Here is a 22929-nt window from a genome sequence, read left to right as displayed (position 1 = left end):
TTTTGTGAAAAATAATATATTCAAAAATCAATAAATTTCAAAGCACACTGCAACAATTAGCTGTAGAACAGATTTCATAGTTTGGTATGGGTTACAATTCCACGATTTTAGATTTTTACTTCTAGCTACTCTAAGATACTGGAGACTAAAAGAAATATCAATATAATGATTCAGCAATCATACTCATTTGTTGAACCCTACCTTCTCTGTATTAACTCTACCATCACCTTTGATCTTTCTCCCACTTTTAAGGAGTATTTGGGCTATGGTCATTCTAACTTTTTCAAGTTGGAAGGGGCTGTCAATAATATGGGATGGCGGGGGAAGATGGAATTAGTTGATGTACCAGAAGGGCTGGCCCCTCTGCATTTCAGGACTTATCTGGTTCGGGGAACCATCAGGATGTTGTAGGTTTCTGTAATGTTACCCTAATGCATGGAACCTTTGTAGGATCTTATATAACACCCCTGGTGTTCTTTAGGATTGGCAGGAATAGTTTTGGTTGGGGGTTGGCAAGCTATGACAGGTAGCAATGTCTAAGCATGCATAAGAGTGACCTCCAGAGTAGCCTCTCAACTCTATTTGAACTCTCTCAGCCACTGATACCTTATTTGTCACACTTGTTTCCCCCCTTTTGGTCAGGATGGCATTGTTGATCCCATGGTGTCAGGGCCAGGCTCATCCCTGGGAGTCACCTTCTACAGCACCAGGGAGACTTTCACCCCCAGATGTCACTTACCATGTAGTGGGGAGGGTAATGACTTCACTTGCAGAGTTGGGCTTAGAGAGAGGCCACATCTAAGCAACAAAAGAGGTCCTCCAGAAGTAACTCTTAGCCATACCTCTAGGTAGGCTAAGCTTCTCTGCTACATACATAAGCTTCACAAGAGCAAGCCTCAAGATCAAGGGCTTACCCTTTTGATTTGGATATCCCTAATGTCTGTACAAGGGCTTACTAATTTTTTTAACATTAAAGACAATGCCTGGCACATTGTCTTTAGAAACATTCAATAATTTTTATGGGATAAATGACTAGTAGTTTAATTTTTTATTTTTGCATATTTTTCTGTGAAGTAAAATTGGCTACCAGATCTCAAGGAAACACTGGTAAAGAAAAGGGGTAACCCAAAGAGACTTTTTAGTACTACTTTTTTGAGGAAGCTTTTTTTAAAGAAATGATTGCAGTAGTTCATATTTCATTAGTCCAAGTAGCATCAATAAAAAAATCATTACTGCTAATATTGTTAGATTGATACAAAGCAACTATGGAGAGGTTGGGTGGGAAGAGAAAGGTATTTACTAGCAAGAAAAATAATGAGAAATGAAAAAGTCTTGAAAAATAATTATTTTGTGCTGTTAACTGAATTCAGAGGGTAATAACTGAGACTCTAAAATGGTATTTGTTCAGAGTTTGATTCAAGGCTGCAATGTATTATTTATTCACAAATTACTGCAAGCTGGCTCTGTTCATAAGACACTGTCTAGACTCCTCTAAGGCTGTATGGCAAGCTAAGAAGCTAAAGCTAATTTTTAAACATCTCCTTTTCCTCTAAGAAAGAAAAAAAATGGTATCTAATAGACTTGAAACCAAATTAGTTAAAAGAAGGGAAATAAGAAAATAAAAAGTTTCTGTCTACCATTAGCAGAGTCGTGATTAGCCCTAATTCTTTTTGTAAAAACTTCCATAAATTCCCAAGACTGTAACTCTAAAAGGCATCTGCAGCTAAAGATGGATATAAGAGGGGATAAAAATGAAAAACCCTATTTACATGGAACCTCGATGATATCCCAGATATTATTTAGCCTAACCTCCCTGATTATAAGCCTTCAGAGTCTAAATGTGATCTGCCAATATGCCTAACAGGTCTTAGAGAAACACAGAGAAATTTTGTTTTCTCTTATCTCCCCCTGCTGTTCCTGTTTCCTAATGATCTCTGTAGACCCACCTTTGGGTTATGTTACCAACAAAAAAACTTTAAAAGCCATGTCAATTTAAGGGTGGTTTGGGATAAACCCAATAAGAAAGGTCACTTTCTCTGTCACCCCTCTCCTGGCTCTAGTCCCAGTGTCTCTCAGTGTTCCCTGGCCACTTCTTATCTCTTCTACCACCAGAACAAAGATCAAATGAATATTAACCACCTTATTCTCTAGACAGAATGAATTTCAGAGTTAAGAGTTGACTGAAATGTTGCCTCCTTTGGGAAAATTTCCCTGAACAGTCCCTTGCCCTCCAACATCAGCCTGATGATTACATTTTTCCTGTATACTGTCATGCCACCATATACATATCTCTAGTATAGACTTACAGCAAGAATTTCTGGTTCATGCATTTCATTTTTATAAGCTCCTTGGGAGCAGGGAAAATGTTTCATTAATTTTTGTATTACAAGTACTTAGCACAGCTCCTGGAAAGCTAGTGTAAGTTAAGTTAGTAATTATGAGTAGACTTTAGAGTGAGACTGCCTGGAATAAAATCTCAGCTCCACCATTTGCTCATCTGTTATGACTGAGACTTTGGGCTAGTTATTTAACTTCTTTGTCCCTCAGTTTCTCATTTGTTAAATGTGAATATTTATTATATCAACCTCATAGAGTTGTGAAGATTAAATAAAATAATGGACATAAAGCACTGAGAATAGTGCCTGGCACATGGTAAGCTCACAAGAAATGTTGGCTACTACTTTTATTTATTAGATTTTTTAGTTTCCTAGGCTGCTTAAGCAAATGCCATGAAATGGATTAAACAATGGGACTTAAGCTTATGATTTTGAGGCTAAAAGAAAGTCCAAATCAAGACATTATTAAGGCTATGCTTTCTCTCTGAAGACTATGGCATTCTGGGGCTGACTGCTGGTAATCTTTGGCTCCTCTGGCACAAGGTAGTCTCTTCTGGTTTCTTCCTTCTTTACTGGGTTTTGCTGATATTAGCTTTTTAATTCCTGTGGCTTTCTCGTTTTGATATCTGTTTTTATTTCACTTATAAAGGACTCCAGTAAAAAGATTAAGACTCATCCTGATTGGGCTGGGCCAAACACCCCTTTCTTGAAGTAAATTCTTCAAAAGGTATTACTTACATAGGTTCACCCTCACAGGCATGGGTTAAATTTTAAAACATGTTTTTCTAGGGTACATATAAGTTCAAACCATGACAGCAGGTATTTTAGTTTACTAGCTGCTCAAACAAATGTCATACAATGGGCTGACTTAACAACAAGAATTTACTGCCTCAAGGTTTCAGAAGCTAGAAGGCCTGTTTCCTCCTGGGGTCCGTACCTTTGGCTGGCCAGTAATCTTTGGGGCTTCTGGATTTTCTGTCATGTGGCAATAACATGGCAATGTCTTCTCCTTTTTCCTACTGGTTCTGTTGACTTCTAACTTCTGGCTGCTCCTGTGGCTTCTCTCTGTTTGATTTACAATCTTTATAAACAACTCCAAGTAATCTGGATTAAAGCCCAGTGTGATTCAGTTGAGTCTCACTTTAACTGAAATAACACCTTGCCAAGATTTTATTTACAATGGGTTCATACGTACCAGAATACAGACTAAGATGAAGAACATGTCCAAACTAGGGTACACAATTCAATCCATTACAGAGGGGTACAAAGTTGCCAGCTTTAATATTTACAGCGTAGGTGATTCTAGAATCTCCCTAGTAATTTTTAATCTAGTTATAGTTATAATTCTATTCAAAGTTGTTTAATATTTAACTTTAATTAACACTATTATAAGCTTAAATGTCTTACTTTTTTGCTTTTCTCTTATTAACAGATGAGAATAAGTAGCATGGCTCTTTATGTCTTCCTTGTATCTTTCGACCTGACTGAATTAATTTTGTTAACTATAATATTTTTTACTTGGGAATATAAAGACTCATTCGTTATTCGTTGAACCACATGTTACTTGCCTGCAGATAACTGATACTGATACCTTCTTAAAATGTGATATGCAATAAGAATGTCAACCCCAAAACGTATAAAGAGGATCATGCTATGGATTAGAATTCTATTAGATGATACTGTTTCAATTTCCTTGTTGTATATTTTGGAGTTGGATTCTTCCTTCTTGCATAAAGTAGTTTTACTTTTCTTTGCTATAATAACAGGTCTTTTTTTTCTTCTCCCCCAAATTAAAATTAACCATAATCTTCCAAAGATTCTCTATCACCTTTCATTTTTGACTGACATCCTACTTGCCGTCAAGAAATCAATGAATATGTAACTGGAATTAGACTTGGCACCTGTCTCCAAGGAACTCAGCTCAGTAATTATTGGTAGCCTTAGATGGAATTTTTAATAATCTCAAAAGAGAGTTTTAAAACCATTCTTAAGTCATTCCTTCAAATCCATGGTTTTTTTTTTGAGTTCCCAAATAGAGAGAAAAGGTAGAATAAAAAAAATCTGACCACAATTAGGGGCATTATTATTTTTTTAAATCTAACTAGCTAGTGATTTGGGGGGGCATTATTATTTTTTTTAATCTAACTAGCTAGTGATTTTTCAAGAGAAGAAATTAAATTGCTAGTCTAGGTATTTCTTTGCACAGTTATAAACCTCAACTTAAGTGGTAAAGGGACTGGGAAAAGGTGGTTCTGAGAAAGGAAGACAACATATTCAAGGTGTTTGATATTTTCCTTTCCCTAAATTCAGAAAATTCTATTTTTCTTTGGAGTCCCAAATAAAGCAGGCACAGAAACTTCATCTCAGACTACAAATAATAACTTAGTAGAAATAAGTCAGTCTGAAAGGCAATATGTAGCAGACCTGAGTTGGAATCCTGGCTCTGATATTTGATAGCTCTGTGACTTGGAGCAAGTGACTTTTATCTCTTTGGATTTCAGTTTCTACAGCTCTAATATGGGTATAATTCTGCCAAACCCTACAGAATTGGCAAGAATGAAAATAAAGGCAGCACTTAATAAAGGTAAAGTGCCTGGCGCATAGTAGGATTTCTCCCTCTTCTCTGCACTCTCTAGAAATTAAACCTGACAGCTAAATAGCATTCAATTTACTTTCAAAGCTATTGTGATGAGAAGAAAGATAGAAACACCTAAATGGAACAATAAATCTCCTTGATCTGAAATTTTAAAACAGATAACTAAGTAATGAAATAAAACTAATAAGAGAGAGATAGAAAGAATGATGGAATATAAAACTCATAGGAAAGTTATTATGATAATATTAATCATTTTCAATCCTGGCCGTGATGATGAGATTATATTTCATGCTCAGTGAGGGGAGAAATTACTTAACTTTGAAAAGTGAAATTAAAAGAGTTTTATACAAAGAAAAGTTGCTGCCACTTTCACAATATTTTATCAGAAAACTATTTCAAAATGAAAGTAAGGCATTTCAATAATTCATCTGAGATGACCCGTTTTGTTGCCTACTGTGTGCCTATCACCATACCAGGTGAGTGGGCATATGAGAGGAGATGTAAAAAACACTGTGGTTTGGAATTGTATGTACCCCAGAAAGTCATATTCTTAAAGCTAACCCATTCCTGCGAGTATAAACCTATTGTAAGTAGGACCTTTTGATGAAGTTATTTCTGTGAAAGCATGGCCCAGGGTGGGTTTTAATCCTCATTCTGGAGTCCTTTATAAGAGAATGAAATTCAGAGAAAGAGAGAAAGCCATAGAGGGATGAAGCTAAAAGCAATGAAACCCAAAGAGAAGGGAGAGACCAACAGATGCTACCATGTGCCTTGCCATGTGGCAGAGGAGTCAAAGATTGTCAGCAGCCAGTCTTCCGAAAGAAAGCATCACCTCGAAGTGGACATTTTTCTCAGTCTCAAAAGTGTAAGCTAATACATTTCCATTGTTTAAAGGCAACCTGATTCATAGTATATGCTTTAAGCAACCCAGGAAACTAAAACAAACACTTATTAAAGGAGTAATATTCTGAGGTGTTAGGCATATAATATGTCAATTAATCATCACCCTATTTTACAAATGAGGAACCAAGCTCCAAGAGGCTAAATAACTCATCTTATGTCACAAAGTCAGTAAGTGGTGAAACAAAAATTTTAACCAAGGCCTCATCAGCACCAAAGCTATGTTCTTTCCACTATCCACACTTCCTCAAAGAACTACAAATCTGGCTGTGAATACACAGAACTGATTGATGAAACTTAAAAAATAAGAGTTATCAATAAGAAGGCCCTTATTCACTGGACCTGGTCATTCTCTGGGGAAGACCAGATTCAGGGTTAATAAAAATTTAATTTACATAATACTTTTTACATGTTAAACTGGGTTCTTTCATAAAGGAGTCTACACGAAGAGTTATCTATCTCCAAATAGTTCAGTTTTTGACTGGCTCACAGAAATACTCTTGGCACATCTTGGCCCAAAGCCTATAGATGATCCTAAGTCACTATCAAAAACAGGAGGGCTCTATACTTCCCAGAGAAATTTTTATTCTCTGGCAGAGAATAAAAAAGTACTTGTAAAGTCGCCTTGGGGGACTGGGGAGAAAGGAAGAAATATTAAACTTCCCCATCCAGGGAATTCCTGATACTCTTGCAAGTAGTGGGAACAATCAATTCAATAGGCTGAGCCCTTGATCCTGGATTTGCCCATATGAAACTTATTCTTGCAAAGGATAGGCTAAGCCTACTTAAAATTATGTCTAAGAGTCACCCCTGGAGAACCTTTTTTGTTGCTCACATGTGGCCTTTCTCTCTAAGCCAACTTAGCAGGTGAACTTACTGCCCTTCCCTCTATGTGGTACATGACTCCCAGGGGTGTAAATCTCCCTGGCAACATGGTACAGGATTCTTGGGCTGAGCCGAGACCTGGCATCGTGGCAATGAGAGAGCCTTCTTGACCAAAAGGAGGAAGAGAGAAATGAGACAAAATAAAGTTTCAATGGCTGAGAGATTTCCAACAGAGTGGAAAGTTATCTGGGAAGTTATTCTTACGCATTATACAGTTTTCCTTTTTAGTTTATGGTGTATTGGTGGCAAGAGGGAAGTACCTGAAACTGTTGAACTGTGTTCCAGTAGTCTTGATTCTTGAAGATGATTGTATAATGATACACCTTTTGCAATGTGACTGTGTGATTGTGAAAACCTTGAGTCTGATGCTCCTTTTATCCAGGGTATGGATGGATAAGTTTAAAGATATGGATAAAAACAAATAAATGATGGGGGGGGATAAGGAGCAAAAAAAATGGGTAAACTGAAATACTACTGGTCAATGAAAGGGAGGGGTAAGGGGTATGGGATGTGTGAGTTTTTTCTGGAATATGTTCTAAAATATGATCATGGTGATGAATACCCAAATATGTGATGATATTGTAAGCCACTGATTGTACATCATGTATGGACTGTATTGCACATGAAGATTTCTCAATAAAAATTAAAAAAAAAAAACCAGGAAGGCTTTCTAGAATAAGTATCTTACACAGAAATGCCTTTTACATCTTTTTTCTTTTGTATTTGGGTATAGGTTATATGCAGGCACACATGCATGAAATCTCTAACCTGCATTATATTTTTCTATCTCATTGACAATATATTAAATATGCTTAGCAGACTTTCAGCTGTATAATATCTCAGGATAGAAGACAAATGCCTCTGTCTCTCAAGACTCCCTCTTGTTTTTCCATTAATCAGTGTTAGGCTGTCACCTGCTCAGTCCTCTGGATGATCCTGTATTGTTCAAAGTTTATAAAAGTACACCCTATCTTGTGCTTCATTCTTTAACTATAATTTATGACTCTATACTCTGTGTTGAATTGTAATTATATAATAAAATAATTTACATTCCCAAATTATGTTACAGTGTTTCCAGACAGGACCATTCCAGGTATGCAAGCTTGTATTCAATGTATCTGTCTTGAATACTACTGCAAATTCCTACACAAAAATTGTTGGATGATATCTACTTCCTTCTTCTTGGAGTATATCTGAATAGTCCTTTAAGAATGCAAACTTCACAAAGGTAAGAGCTACACAATTTTCTATTCTTTTGTAGTATCTCTAGTGTATTTTAAATATAAAAAACAAACAATTCAAATTAGCGAACACAAAGCAGTGAACAAAGTGACGTTCAGTGCCTGAGAAGTATCTGCTTTTTATTGAGTGAAAATAGTAACAAAAGCATTTCCAAATAAAACTCTAGAACTCTAAGTCTTAATTTTGGATTCCATTCTGTGAGGTTTTATCTTGAACTCTTATTACCTACAACAGTTTACTGTGGTAAGGTGAGTGACAAGAACCAGAGTACCATGGGTATGGTGAAGATAAAGCCTTCTATGGACAACTAGACAAAAGCAAAACTTCCGCTAACTAGAATATTTAGAAACTGAGATGTTATGATTAACTTAAGGCCAATTTTTTTGTTAACTGATAGTTGCCCAGATAATCTCTTTTGCTTAGTTGTTGTTTAAAATCTTTCTAGGTGATCTGCTAGGTTGATGTATCACTATTTCATATTATTTAATATGTGGTAGAGAAAACCTTTGAAATCCAAACTCTTAACCACCTTTCTGTAAGCAACTTCCCTGATGCTTAGCTTTGTGCTCTACTAGAAAGAGAGAGCTATCTATCCAACAGTACTTGCTGGAGTTGGAATAGGGAAACAGTAACACTTTTCAATTTATTAAGCATTTACTGAACTTTTACTGTATATAAAATGCTACTTATTATGGGAGTTAGAGGCCTATTCAAGGAGTTTGGATTAATTGTGGAGATTAATTACAGAGATTCAGTACTTTGTTTTTTGAGGTAAATTCTCTGAATATTAATTACATCAAGTCCAAAAACAAGTACAAAAGCATACTTCAAAGTCTGATCTGATTTTTTAGTATTATCTATACTTCTGTTCCTCTCCTAGCATATAAATATTAAATAGTATTCTTATCAATGACTGGAATTTAGTTGTGGCATTTCAAACTGTCTTAGCTGGGTTAGGTGGGCAGAAGAGGTGGGAGTAGTACAGCAGAATTTTGGAGAAAGACAGGGAATACAGAAGTTTCAATATATAGTTTGAAAATAAACCACTGCTCCTCTAATATTTTCTTGTGCATTTTGTCACAGTAGTTAATGTTTTGAAATTTCAAGTGATATTAAAGTAGGGGATGTATTTTTTTTTAAATTCATGAAATTAGAGACTCCATAATCTGTCTCTATATCAAAGTGCACATAAGGTGCTGGATAAATGTTTTGAATAGAACAGACTCAGTGGCCAGTTAACCCAAAATACATCTAATTCAATAGATACATATATAGAAAACTGTTATGTTTTTAGAGAATTGTGCCCAAGGACTGAATAGATTGACAGTATGAACTTTAAGTGGAAAAGAAAACTTACACATCTCCAAACATGGTAAGATAAGATAGCTTTGCAACTCTGACGGACCTTATTTCTTTATTCATTCATTTGTTCTGACATTTTGTGTTTCCAGCTGCTACTGCCTTTGTAAAATTTCACAGAAATGACCTATGAACCCCCGAACCTCCACTTCCAGGCACTTTCCATACCACATACATAAAACTGCAGAAACATGCTCAGGTTGAGAGGAGCTCTGACATTTCAATTTCTTCCTCCCCAGGCTGAATATTCAAAGAGAACTAAGATTTTCAATTTAGACTTTTTTGGCTTTCAGTTCTAGAATCACCTTACTTCATGACATTTTCACAGAACATGTTATTTCCTACCCGCTGTCAGATTACAGATCACAGATAAGGTTCAAATCAATCAGTTTCCATAGTTGGAGATAAACTGAAATAATGCCTATAGAAACAGTCTCTCCTACCCTATGGCTCTATGTGCAAGAAATACTTACTTCTAGTTTCAGAACATCATGCTGGAGTTTACGCTGAAATTCTAGGAAGTTTTTGATTGTCAGCTTCCCCTTGAGATCAGCTCCAAAAAAGTAGGTTGTTAAGGCTGAACACAGGCCAGACTTGAGTGTGTTCCCAGTAGTAGAACGATCTCTGTGACGCATACCCATGCTGGTCTGGGAACGAATTATGCTCTGAACCTAATGCAGAAGCAAACCCCACAAAGTTAAAAAAAATTACGAAGTGAGAAAATACAGCAAAGGAAGAATAATTGACTTTATGGACGGTTTACTATCTACCTCTACTGTGCTACAATGATCTCCTTTAATGGTCACAACAATCCTGTGAGGTAACTTCTGTTATTTTTCTCATTTTACAGATGAGGAGACTGAGGCACACAGAGTTAAGTAACTTGCTGAAGAACATGGGGCTAGCAAGTAATAGAACCACAATCTAACACAGGCAACCTAACAACTTTATAATTGGGATGCTCATCAAAAGAGAGTATGCATTTGCTTTTATGTTTTGTTTTTTAAAATTCTTCACACACATACAGCCCATACATGGTGTTCAAACAGTGACTCACAATATCATCATAGTTGTGCATTTATCATCATGATCATTTTTTAAAACATTTGCATCACTCCAGGAAAAAAAATAAAAAGAAAAATTCATACGTCCCATACCTCTTACCCCTCCCTCTTACAGCCCACTAGTGTTTCAATCTACTGCATTTACTTTACCCCTTATCCCCATCATTCATTTCTTTTTATCCACATTTTTTTAATCATCTGTCCATACTCTCGATAAAAGGAGCATCAGACACAATCACAAACACACAGTGACACTGTAAAAGCTACACAGTTACACAATCATCTTCAAGAATCAAGGCTATTGGAACACAGCTCAGCAGTTTCAGGTACTTTCCTCCAGCCACTCCAATACACCACAAACTAAAAAGGGATATCTAAACAATGCAAAAGAATAACCTCCAGGATAACCTCTTGACTCTGTTTGAAATCTCTCAGCCACTGAAACTTTATTTTGTTTCGTTTCTCTCGTCCCCCTTTTGGTCAAGAACACCTTCTCAATCTCATGATACCAGGTCCTGGCTCACCTGGGGAGTTCTGTCCCATGTTGCCAGGGAGATTTACACTCCTGGGAATCATGTCCCACATAGTAGGGGAGGGTAGTGAGTTCACCTGCTGAGTTGGCTTAGAGAGAAAGGCCACATCTGAGCAATGGAAGAAGTTCTCTGGGGGTGACTATTATGCATAATTTTGAGTAGGTTTAGCCTATCCATTGCAGGAATAAGCTTCATAGGAGCGAATCCCAAAATTGAGGGCTCAACTTATTGATTTGGTTGTCCCCAATGCTTTTGAGAATATAAGAAATTCTTTAAATGGGGAAGTTGAATATTTCCTTCTTTCTCCCCAGTCTCCCAAGGGCACTTTGTAAATATTTCTTTATTCACTGCCCAAATCACTTTGGGATATATTGGGGCATCACACTAAGTTGGACAAACCAACAAAATCTCATGCCCTATTCAAGATTCCATGTACTTATGGTGTTCAACTAAACTGACCATACAAGTTAAATTAGGTAACGTGTTACCCAAAATATAAAATTTTATGCTTTTGTTTTTGAGATTCAAAACCACTCTCACCCAACTAGGAGAACTGCACAACATTATCTTCCATATCTCATGAAGCATTAAAATTTTTCATATTTCTCACTACTGACTCTCCAGTTGGAACAAGAGGGGCAGCACAGCTCTAGGCAAATACCTGATATTTAAGAGATGCTCTAGGTAAATACCTGACATTTAACTGATGTAACACATTTATTAGAATGATACATTAAATGCAACGTTACCATGAAATAATTCTCCAAGAAAAGATGGGGAATTAGTTCAATCTCTGAGTGTATTTGAAGTGAATTTTCAGAAAGGATAATTTTTGGGACTAGCAACAGTGGTCTAACTATATAACTGAACTTTTTGAGGCAAGTCTATGATTGCTGTCGTTTTTTTTTAATAACTAGTTTCTGTTGTCATTTCTACCTGTTTACCAGGCTAAGAAAAACTATTGAGAATAATTTAAATTAGCACACCTAAGGATAAGTATTAAAGGACAATACATATATCTTTGTGAGAGATGATTTTTAAGTGCCAAATTTAAAAAACCTTAAAAACTTAAGATTTGTAACAATCGATTTACCTTAATTAAATGTTTTATTTACTGGTTTATTTACGGGAACCATAAAAAAGGTTTAAGAAAATTTAAAGGGATTTATTTTTATAAGATAGCAATTTTTTAATAATAAAAATTAATCAGCTAATATTGAGAAAATTAGAATGGGCAGAGCTCAAATACCCCTAAATATCTGGAGAAGTATTAAAGGAGAAGGAGGAGTTAGAGAAGATAGGATTCAACAAAGGAGTATGACTGCTGAATCATTATATAGATATTTCTTTTAGTCTCCAGTGTCTTGGAACAGCTAGAGGAAAAACCTAAAATTGTGGAACTATAACCCATACCAAACTCTGAAATCTGTTCTATAACTGCTTGTTACAATGTACTTTGAAATTTATTGTTTTTATGTATATGTTATATTTCATAAAAAAGTTAAAAAAAATTAACCTGTTTATTATAATAAAAAGGCAAACATAGGAAGTGATAACTTTCCACAATCCCACCCTCCAGATAATTGATAGCACTTCATATAATTTCAGCCTTGTTTATCTATATGTAAAAAATATGTTCATTTATATGTATGTATGTACGGAAGCACAGGCATTTTAGATAAAAGGGTTTTACTTTGTAACCCATTTTTTTCACTTAACCATGTGACTTCTTTCAATCTTTATACACACACACACACACACACACACACACACACTTTGTATTCTTTAATGGCTGCATAGTAATTCTATTGCATGGGACTTAATCAATCTTTAACTGAAGGACATTTAATTTGTTTCCTATATTTTAGTATTATTAACAAAGTTGTAACAGACATCTAAATTTACACTTCTTTGTGTTCTTGTCCACTTATTTCCTTAGAATAAACTTTTAGAAGAATTGGTAGATCAAAGGATATGCACATTTAAAACAGTGATATATATTCCCAAATAACTCCCTAGAGAGGTTGAACCAATTTACATATCCAACAATTTATGAGTGTGCCTATTTTCCCAGACTCTAGCTAGCACTTGCCATTATCTTTGAATGGGCCAATCAGATAAATCAATACTGATATTTCACTGTTTTTAATTTGCAGTTCTTTGATTTATTTTTTTCTAAATGAAGTGTCTTTTCACATGATTATTAGTCATTTCTATTTATTCTTTTGTGTAGTACCTTTGCCAATTTTCTACAGGGACAGGGGAAGATCTCTTTTTCTTACTGATATACAGTATTTCTTTCTATATTAAGTATTCCGTGTCAGAGACTAGTTAGCTAGTTGTCAACATCATTTCTTCTTCCTGGACACCAACTAGATTCTATTACCTGCCCTTCCTTGCAATTACCTATGACCACAGAACTGAAGTTTAATGAACAGAATGCAAGTTGAGGTAATATGTGTCACTTCAGGTCTAGACCATAAAAAAAAATCTCCCAAGTAAAATCCTCCACATTATTTCTCCTTCTGTGGCTACCTTGGAAACCACATGACTAATCTGGCAGGGTCACAAGACGTAAAAAGGTTGAATACCTGAATCAATGCTTGGAGGAGAACTGACTATTGATCTCCGATTTTAGAGTTTATGTGGCTAACAAAATGAACTCCTATTTTGTTAAGTCCCTGAAATGCCAAAAATATTTATGAAAGTGGTTTAACCAAAAACTGCAAAATGTACTTTGACACAAAATTTTTATATATTTGTAACTTACTGGGCAATGTTTCAACCCAATACTGGATGAAGTAGAAAGAACCAAAGCTTTCAAGTCAGGAAAGATCTGTTCTAATCCACTACTTACTAGCTATGTCTACTTGAGCAAGTTATTCGACCTCTCTGAGTCTCAGTTTCTTTATGCAAAATGGGGACAATATTACTCATATTTACAGGGTTGTGGTGAGGATAGGAGATAATGTATACAAATGTTTCTCGAGTGAAGAGTTTTCCAAAGAAAGAGCATTCAACAGGTGGTAGCTATTATAATATGATTAATTATGCCATCATATTGATTAAAAAATAAATCTGTCATCTTTTCAGAATTAAAATAAGTAAGGCTGAGATTAGTTTGGTGAAGACAAATAGTATATTATATCGACATGCAAAGAATTTAATTTTTCTCTACACATGCATATTACATCAATTATTATGAACTAAAAGAGAACAATGAAATAGATATTTCAAAATACAATTCAAAGTTTTGATAAAACTTACAAAATCTATTTATCCTTAAAAAAATCCAATTTGACAAATATATACCAATTATAAACTATGCGTCACTCACTAAGGAATACAAAAAAGAATTACTTAGTTCTGTCCTCAAGGAAACACTATCTATTAATAAACACATATTTGCATTTAGATGACAATAATATGTCATTTTGAGATAAGTACTCTAATAGTAAAAAGTTCTACAGAAAGCAGTAAAGTATAGAGGAATGAATGTGGGTTTTGTAGTCTCAAAGATGAAAAAAATGAGAGATGATGACTTTGCAATGGATAATTCACCGGAGCTATTATCAGAGAATTAACTATGCTTCAACAAGAACACATTATCTCTTGTAGCAGCTATTCAGTTATTCTTTTTTTTAAATTTTTATTAATAAAACCAATAAACATACAATATGAACATTCTTTTTTTTCTTTCATCACATAGTTGTATATTCATCACCATGATCATTTCTTAGAACAATGGCATCAATTCAGAAAAAGAAATAAAAAGAAAACAGGAAAATTTCATACATACCATACCTCTTACCCCTCCCTTTCATTGATCACTAGCATTTCAATCTACTAAATTAATTTTAACATTTGTTCCCCAGTTTTATTTATTTATTTTTAATCCATATGTTTTACTCATCTGTTCACAAGGTAGGTAAAAGAAGCATCAGACACAAGGTTTTTACAATCACACAGTCACATTACGAAGCTATATCACTATACAATCATCTTCAAGAAACACGGCTACTGGAACACAGCTCTACATTTTCAGGCAGTTCCCTCCAGCCTCTCCTCTACATCTTGAATAACAAGGTGATATCTACTTAATGCGTAAGAATAACCTCCAGGATAACCTCTTAACTCTGTTTGGAATTTCCCAGCCATTGACACTTAATTTTGTCTCATTTTGCTCTTCCCTCTCTCAGTTGAGAAAGTTTTCTCAATCCCTTGGTGCTGAGTCTCAGCTCATTCTAGGATTTCTGTCCCACGTTGCCAGGAGTCTACACCCCTGGGAGTCATGTCCCATGTAGAGGCGGGGAGAGCACTGAGTTTGCTTGCCGTGTTGGCTGAGAGAGAGAGGCCACATCTGAGTAACAAAAGAGGTTCTCTTGGGGGTGACTCTTAGGCCTAATTTTAAGTAGGCTTAGCCTATCCTTTGCAAGGCTAAGTTTCACATGAACAAACCCCAAGATTGGGGGCTCAGCCTATTGCTTTGGTTGTCCCCACTGCTTGTGACAATATCAAGAATTCTCCACTTGGGGAAGGTGAATTTTCCTCCCTTCTCACTATTACCTCATGGGGACTTTACAAATACTTTTTTATTCACTGTTCAAATCCTTCTGGGATTTATCGAGGCATCACTCTGGACAAACCTACAAAATCTCATGTCCTACTCAAGGTTCCATGTACTTATGGTGTTCAATTAAGCTGTCCACATAAGTCATATTAGGAAATGCAGTAGTCAAAATGTAAATTTTGTACAAATAAACATTTTTTGCTAAAGTCTCACACATAAGTTAAAGTTTTAAAATATTACCATATGTTTTCAACACCCTGCATTATTGATATTCCTTTATTCTTCCTCATGCAAAACATTTAAAAATTCGCACGTTTAGTCACTATCATTACACACTCTAGGCATTCCTAGATCATACCATCTCAGCCTTTATTGTCTATCTTTCCTTCTGATTTCATTTGTGCCCCAAGGCTTCCTCCCTCTATCATTCTCACATTCAGCTTCATTCAGTGTTCTAACATATTGTATTACAGTTAGGTAGTATTGTGCTATCCTTTTCCGAATTTTTAAAATCAGTCCCGTTGCACAATTTGTATCCCTTCAGTTCCAATTACCCAATATCTACCCTATTTCTATCTTCTGATGACCTCTGTTCTTAGCTGAAATTATCCAAGTTCATTCATTAATGTTAGTTCATATCAGTGAGACGGTACAGTATTAGCCCTTTTGTTTCTGGGTAATCTAACTCAGCATAATGTCCTTAAGGTCCATCCATGTTACACAGTTCATAACTTTATTCTGTTTTACAGCTGCATAATGTTCCATCGTGTGTATATACCACAGCTTGTTTAGTATTCAGTTATTCTTAAGCCATTTAATCTATTGGTCAAATAGTGTGCATTATGAAGAGGAAATGTTATGTCTTCAAAGCTCTCTACATGATGGAACAGTACAATGGAAAGACATTAGATGAAAAGTTAGGAAAAATGGGGTCTGACTTTGCTAATCTGCAGTAAAAGAATTTAGGTAAGTCACTTAATCCTCTTTGGGCCTTAATTTTCTCATTGGAAAAATTTAAGGTTCAAGTACATTGTCTCCTCCTATCTCAAATGTCTCTAGGATAAGATCATAAATTTTGTAGCTATGTTTTCTTTCCTGCCTCCACACCCAGGGCTCATGTTTTATCATAAACAAGATTAGTGGACATCTATTTCTCAAGAATATGGAGGGATGAAAGATAAGATATGCATTGGATTTTTAAGTTACTTTAAGTTTGAAGTTTTTTAGACTTGAAATATAAGATAATGAGAACAATGCTTCTATTTGAAGGCAATACACAATTTATTTTGCCTGTCAGAGTGTGAAAACTCAAGAATTTTCCAACACTGGTGAACCAGTATTGGGCATCAGCATTAGGATCTGCCATAACTTAGATTTTGCATGTGGTTATAAATATTATAACTTATATCCTTCCTATGATAGCATTAAAATTTTTTCTTCCTTGGAATTGTGCATGTTAGCAGCAAAAGTTTGATGCTGACAGTAAGTATGTATGTAAATGATTGGGGAAAAAGGAGTGCTTTTAAGAAAAATTAATGTTAGCACATCTTCATTAATGATTACCAACAGTACTGTCTAAATACTGTCCCATTTAAGTGTACACTATTATTAACCACTCATGTTCTTTCATTACAAGCTCTTTTTAAGTATATACCACCAGATTTTTGTGTATGCATGTGGGTGTGATTGAGCTTTTTTTAAGGGGAAAATTTCCCAAATTCTTTATTTTCTTTTCCAATATTTACACTATTCTCCTATTCTTTTTCTCTCAATGCTTATTCTAAAATGAGATATAATAATGTAAAGTGTACATCAGTGACTCACAGTATCATTATAAAGCTGTGAATTTATCGTTACAGATTTTTTTTAACATTTTCATTACACCAAAAACAATAAAGAATGAAAATAAAAATAAAAGTAAAAAAGAACATCCAAAATATCCAACAATGTCCATATCCCACTATTGCTTATTTATCTTTTTGTCTTTTATTTTCTTACTCATCTGTCCATATACTGGATAAAGGGAGTATCAGTCGTAAGGTTTTCACACTCACATGTTCACACCTTAAAAGCTCTACAGTTATTCAATCATTTTCAAGAACAAAGGCTATTGAACAATACAACCTGATTGTAGCACAATAATGTAAGTACGCTGAATGAAGCTGAATGTGAATTATGATTGAAGGAGAAGGGCTGGGGGGCACGTATGAAACTAGAAGGAAAGACAGAGGATAAAGACTGATATGGCATAACTTAGGAATGACTAGAGTGGACAATGATGGTGATTAAATATACAAATATAAAAACGTTTTTGCATGAGGGAGAACAAATGAATCTCAACGTTGCAAGGTGTTGAAAATGGAATGGTATACAGGAAAAAGCACAATCAATGCAAACTAGGTTTTATAGTCAACAGTAACATTGTAATATGCTTCCACTGAATGTAACAAGGGCATCATGCCAAAACTAAATGTCAACAGGTGGGGGTTGGGGGGAAGATGGGGGAGGGATATGGATTTTTTGTGGAAGAAAAAGAAATGTCTTCATATATAGATTATTGTGGCAAGGTATGTCTATTTACTTAGGCTGGATTGTATGATATGTGAATAAAACTGTACAAAAATGACAGAGCAAAACAAGTTTTAGAGAAAATGCAAAGAAAGAGATGTCATTATTCATTGTTGGTGGGAAACTGAGAGGTGCAGCCCCTTGGAAGGCAGTGTGGTGGTTCCACAGGAGGCTGAGGAAAGGAAAGGGGAATGTGGTATATATGCACAATGGATTACTGAGCGGCCCAAGAAGGCATGAAGTTGTGAGGCATGCAACTACGTGACTGAATCTTAAGGACTGCGTGCTGAATGAAATGTCAGAAACAAAAAGACAAATATTATCATGCCTCACTCATACAAACTATAACATACAAACTCCGTGAGTTGAAGTCGGGAGCATGGGTTATCAGGTTGGGGCTTATTGTGAAGAGTCTCAGATTGTAAGCTTTTACAGCAGTCACATATATTCAGGAGTTAACTGCTATTTGTAAATTCTGAGATACTGAGCTGTGTGTATATATAACCAGGTCCTTTCTAGAGCTTCGGGTACTTACATGACACCTGAAACTCAGAGTTAGAGCTCTGAAGATATGAAAATCAGCAGTACCCCATATAGGATTTTTTTTAAAAAAAATTATTTAAAAAGTTGAAAAAGTGATCAGACTTTGACTAAAGATATGAATGAAGCTGATCTGGATAGGACTGGGGTAGGTCAGAAGACTGGGTAAAGGATGATTTTGTCCATACTTTAAAACTTCAACTTCTGTGTGAGACCAAAGAGAGAGATGTTTATTTGGTATAAAATTTATATTTCGGGTGGTGCATTACCTAATTTAACTTGCATGGTCAGCTTAGTTGAACACCATAAGTACACGGAGTCTTGAATAGGGCATAAGATCTCGTTGGTTTGTCTAGGTTAGTGTGATGCCCTGATATATTCCAGAGTAATTTGGATAGTGAGAAAAGAAGTATTTGCAAAGCTGGGACCTAGCATCATGGGATTAAGAAAGCCTTCTTGACCAAAAGGGGGAAGAGAGAAATGAGACAAAATAAAGTTTCAGTGGCTGAGAGAATCAAAACAGAGTCAAGAGGTTATCCTGGAGGTTATTCTTATGCATTATATAGATACCCTTTTTAATCTTATGGTGTATTGGAGCAACTGAGGGAAGTACTTGAAACTGTTGAGCTGTGTTTCAGTAGCCTTGATTCTTAAATATGATTGATAACCATATAGATTTTACAATGTGACTGTGTGATTGTGAAAACCTTGTGTGTGATGCTCCTTTTATGTAGGGTATAGACAGATGAGTAAAAAAATTTGGATAAAAATAAATAAATAATAGGAGGTATAAGGGGTAAAATAAATTGAGTAGATTGAAATACCCCTGGTCAGTGAGAAGGGGGTAAGGGGTATGGGAAGTATGAGTTATTTATTTTTTTGAAGTGATGCAAACGTTCTGAAAATGATCATGGTGATGAATATATGAATTTGATGATACCGTGAGCCGCTGATTGTATACTATGTATGGACTGCTTGTGTGTGAAAATCTGTCAATAAATATTAAAAAGAAAAAAAAAAAGAATCAAGGCTATTGGATTACAGTGCAATAGTTTCAGATATTTTCCTCTAGTTACTCTAATACACCAAAAGCTGAAAAGGGATATCTATATATTACATATGAGTAACCTCCAGAAAGACCTTTTGACTCTTTCAATCTCTCAGCCACTGAAACTTTATTTTGTTTCATTTGTCTTCCGTTTTTTGGTCAAGGGGACTTTTTCATTCCCATTATGCCAGGGTCAGGCTGATTCCCAGGAGTCATGTCCCACTTTTCTAGGAAGATTTACAGTCCTGGGAGTCATGTCCTATGTAAAGAGAAGGGCAGTAAGTTCATTTGTGGAATTGGCTTAGAGAGAGGTGCCGCATCTGAGCAACAAAAGAGGTTTTCTGGGGTGACTCTTACGCATAATCATAAATAGGCTTAGCTTCTCTTTTGCAGGAATAAGTTTCATCAGGACAATCTCCAAGGTTGAGGGCTTGTCCTATCAAATTGGCAGTCCCCAATGCTTGTGAGAATATCAGGTCTTCCCCAGGTGGGGAAACTTAATATTTCCACCTTTTCCCCCAGTCTCCCAAAGGGACTCTGCAAATACTTTTTTTCTTTTCTTTTCTTTTCTTTTTATTTATTAATTAAAAAAATTAAGAACAAACAAACAAAAACATTAACGTATCATTCTGTTCTACATATATAATCAGTAATTCTCAATATCATCGCATAGTGTAAATACTTTTTAATCTTCTGCCCTGATTACTCTGGGATGTATTGGGGCATTACAGCAAACCATACAAACAAGATTTCACTCCCTATTCATGGCTCCCTGTAATTACGGTGTTTGAATAAGATGACCATGCAAGTTAAATTAGACAGTGTGATACCAAAAATATAAATTTTGCACTGAATTAAACATCACTTCTTTGGTCTTATACAGAAGTTGAAGTTTTAAAATAGAGTAATAATCCTTTACCCTTTAGTCTGATTTACCTGAGTTCTACCCAGGTCAGCTTCATTCATATATCTAATTTATGTCTGATTACTTTTTTCAGTAGTTTTAAAAGTTGCTTTATGGGTAATGCTGACTTTCATAGCAACAGAATTCTAGCTCTGTTTCTCAGGTATCACACAAATACCCAAAGTTTCATGAAATGACTAGGTTATATATAAAAAGCTTAGTATCTCAGAATTTAGAAATAACAGCTACAACTTGGGAACAGATGTGACTGTTTTAAGAGCTGACTGTTAAGAATCTTTCAGTTAGAAAATATTTTCTTAAAACCTTTTTATTTAGATAACTGTTGTTAAGGATGTGACATAAGATTGAATCAAAACATTAATTCAACAAGTCATTTGAATGCCTACTATGTGCTGTGGAGAAAACCAAAAGAAAAATATATAAATACATGGTCTCAAAATTTCATTTTTTTTCTTCTCACAATTGATAGCTATGACTTCTCCTACTTTGAAACTAAAAAGGATTTCTGTCATGGTCTTGGGTGAAAGTAGCCCAAATGGTTATAAGATACATATTTTAAAAAATTCCATTTGCTAGATTAGTTCTGTTTTATGATCTGCTATAAAATGGATTAAGGAAAAGGATCTGTGTGATAGAAAGGTCAGAGAAAACATACTATTTAGAGCTGATTAATAGTTTTTAGCAAAGTAATTTGAAAAAAGAAAATTGAAAGAGTAGTATTACTTGTTAGTTTGCTTTATGCTATATTAACTTTGAAGATATGTGATGATGTGTGAGATTCTTGTACTGATTCTAATTAAATTTCTTTAATCATCTTGATAAATATACTGCAATTCCACCTGAGAAAAAAATTGTTTAGAAATCAGAGCAAAGTTTGAATGTTTGAAAATCTATAGCTTTCTTACTGGTTCCTCATAGCCTCGTCTATGATTATTTAATAAGGTAAAGAATGACTGAGTGCGCAGGCGAGCAGGTGGCGCCCGGATTGACCAGGATGAGCTAGCCCTGGACCCTCGTGCTCTGCGGGCTGGGGCGGCGTGGGGCAGTTGGGGCCAGGCCCAGCCCCGCATGCAGGCCAGAAGTGATATAGATTCACTATAAAAATTTAGATGAGGAAGACTTCCGGAGAAGATGGCGGCTTAGTAAGACGCGCGGGTCTTAGTTCCACCTCCAGAACAGCAACTAAAGAAACAGAAACAATACGAAACAGCTCCCGGAGCCACGACAGAGACCAAAAAGACAGCGTACCCCATTCTGGAACGGCTGAACGGGCAGGGAGAATCCGCTGCGGTGAGATACCCGAGGAGCGTGCGTTTTCCCGGCCGGGGCGGCTGGCGACTGGGGTCCCCTCCACGCACGTGGCTCCCCGGTCTGACTGGGAACATTGGATAGCGGGGCCCTCCTGCCATGCTTGGCGTCTCGGGCCAGCTGGGCAATTTGGACCAGCACTCCCCCAAGCCGCGGCGGCCGGCGACCCCCCCTCCACGCGCGGTTTCCCGGGCCGACTGCGAGATTCGGATTGGCAAGTTAAAGGAGCCACAGCATCTTTTACTGGTGGGACCCGCAGACAGACGAGCGCCACCTACTGGGCAGGAAAAGAAAAACAGAGCCCAGAGATTTCACAGAAAAACCTTTCAACCAGCCGGGTCCCACACCCAGGGAAATCTGATCAAATGCCCAGACACCAGCAGAAAATAATGGATGACACTCGGAAAATTGAAGATATGGCCCAGTCAAAGGAACAAACCAATAGTTCAAATGAGATACAGGAGCTGAGACAACTAATGCTGAATATACGAACAGAAATGGAAAAACTCTTCAAAAACCAAATCAATAAATTGAGGGAGGACATGAAGAAGACATGGGCTGAACAAAAAGAAGAAATAGAAAATCTGAAAAAACAAATCACAGAACTTATGGGAGTGAAGGACAAAGAAGAAAAAATGGAAAAAACAATGGATACCTACAATGGTAGATCTAAAGAGACAGAAGCTACAATTAGTGAACTGGAGGATGGAACATCTGAATTCCAAAAAGAAACAGAAACTATAAGGAAAAGAATGGAAAAACTTGAGCAGGGGATCAGGGAACTGAATGACAATATGAAGCGCACAAATATACGTGTTGTGGGTGTCCCAGAAGGAGAAGAGAAAGGAAAAGGAGGAGAAAAACTAATGGAAGAAATTATCACTGAAAATTTCCCAACTCTTATGAAAGACCTAAATTTACAGATCCAAGAAGTGCAGCGCACCCCAAAGAGAATAGACCCAAATAGGCGTTCTCCAAGACACTTACTAGTTAGAATGTCAGAGGTCAAAGAGAAAGAGAGGATCTTGAAAGCAGCAAGAGAAAAACAATCTGTC

General features: G+C 36.0%; 1 protein-coding gene across 5 annotated transcripts in view; it reads right to left on the bottom strand.

The window, feature by feature from the left end:
- The window catches only part of MICU1 (mitochondrial calcium uptake 1), a 284544-nt gene that overhangs the window by 93837 nt on the left and 167778 nt on the right, over window positions 1-22929 (bottom strand). For 4 of the 5 annotated variants that reach the window (XM_077124976.1, XM_077124977.1, XM_077124979.1 and 1 more), the window contains one exon: window positions 9792-9989. The exons of the other annotated variant lie outside the window; for it this stretch is intronic. In XM_077124976.1, the coding sequence (XP_076981091.1) occupies window positions 9792-9989 (198 nt within the window). The remainder of the gene's footprint in view (window positions 1-9791; window positions 9990-22929) is intronic. 5 annotated transcript variants of the gene reach the window in all.

Source organism: Tamandua tetradactyla, chromosome 13, assembly GCF_023851605.1.
Source record: "Tamandua tetradactyla isolate mTamTet1 chromosome 13, mTamTet1.pri, whole genome shotgun sequence".
NCBI classification, from domain to species: Eukaryota; Metazoa; Chordata; class Mammalia; order Pilosa; family Myrmecophagidae; genus Tamandua; species Tamandua tetradactyla.
The sequence above is the reverse complement of the archived record's forward strand: the minus strand, read 5'-3'. Positions and strand labels throughout refer to the sequence as shown.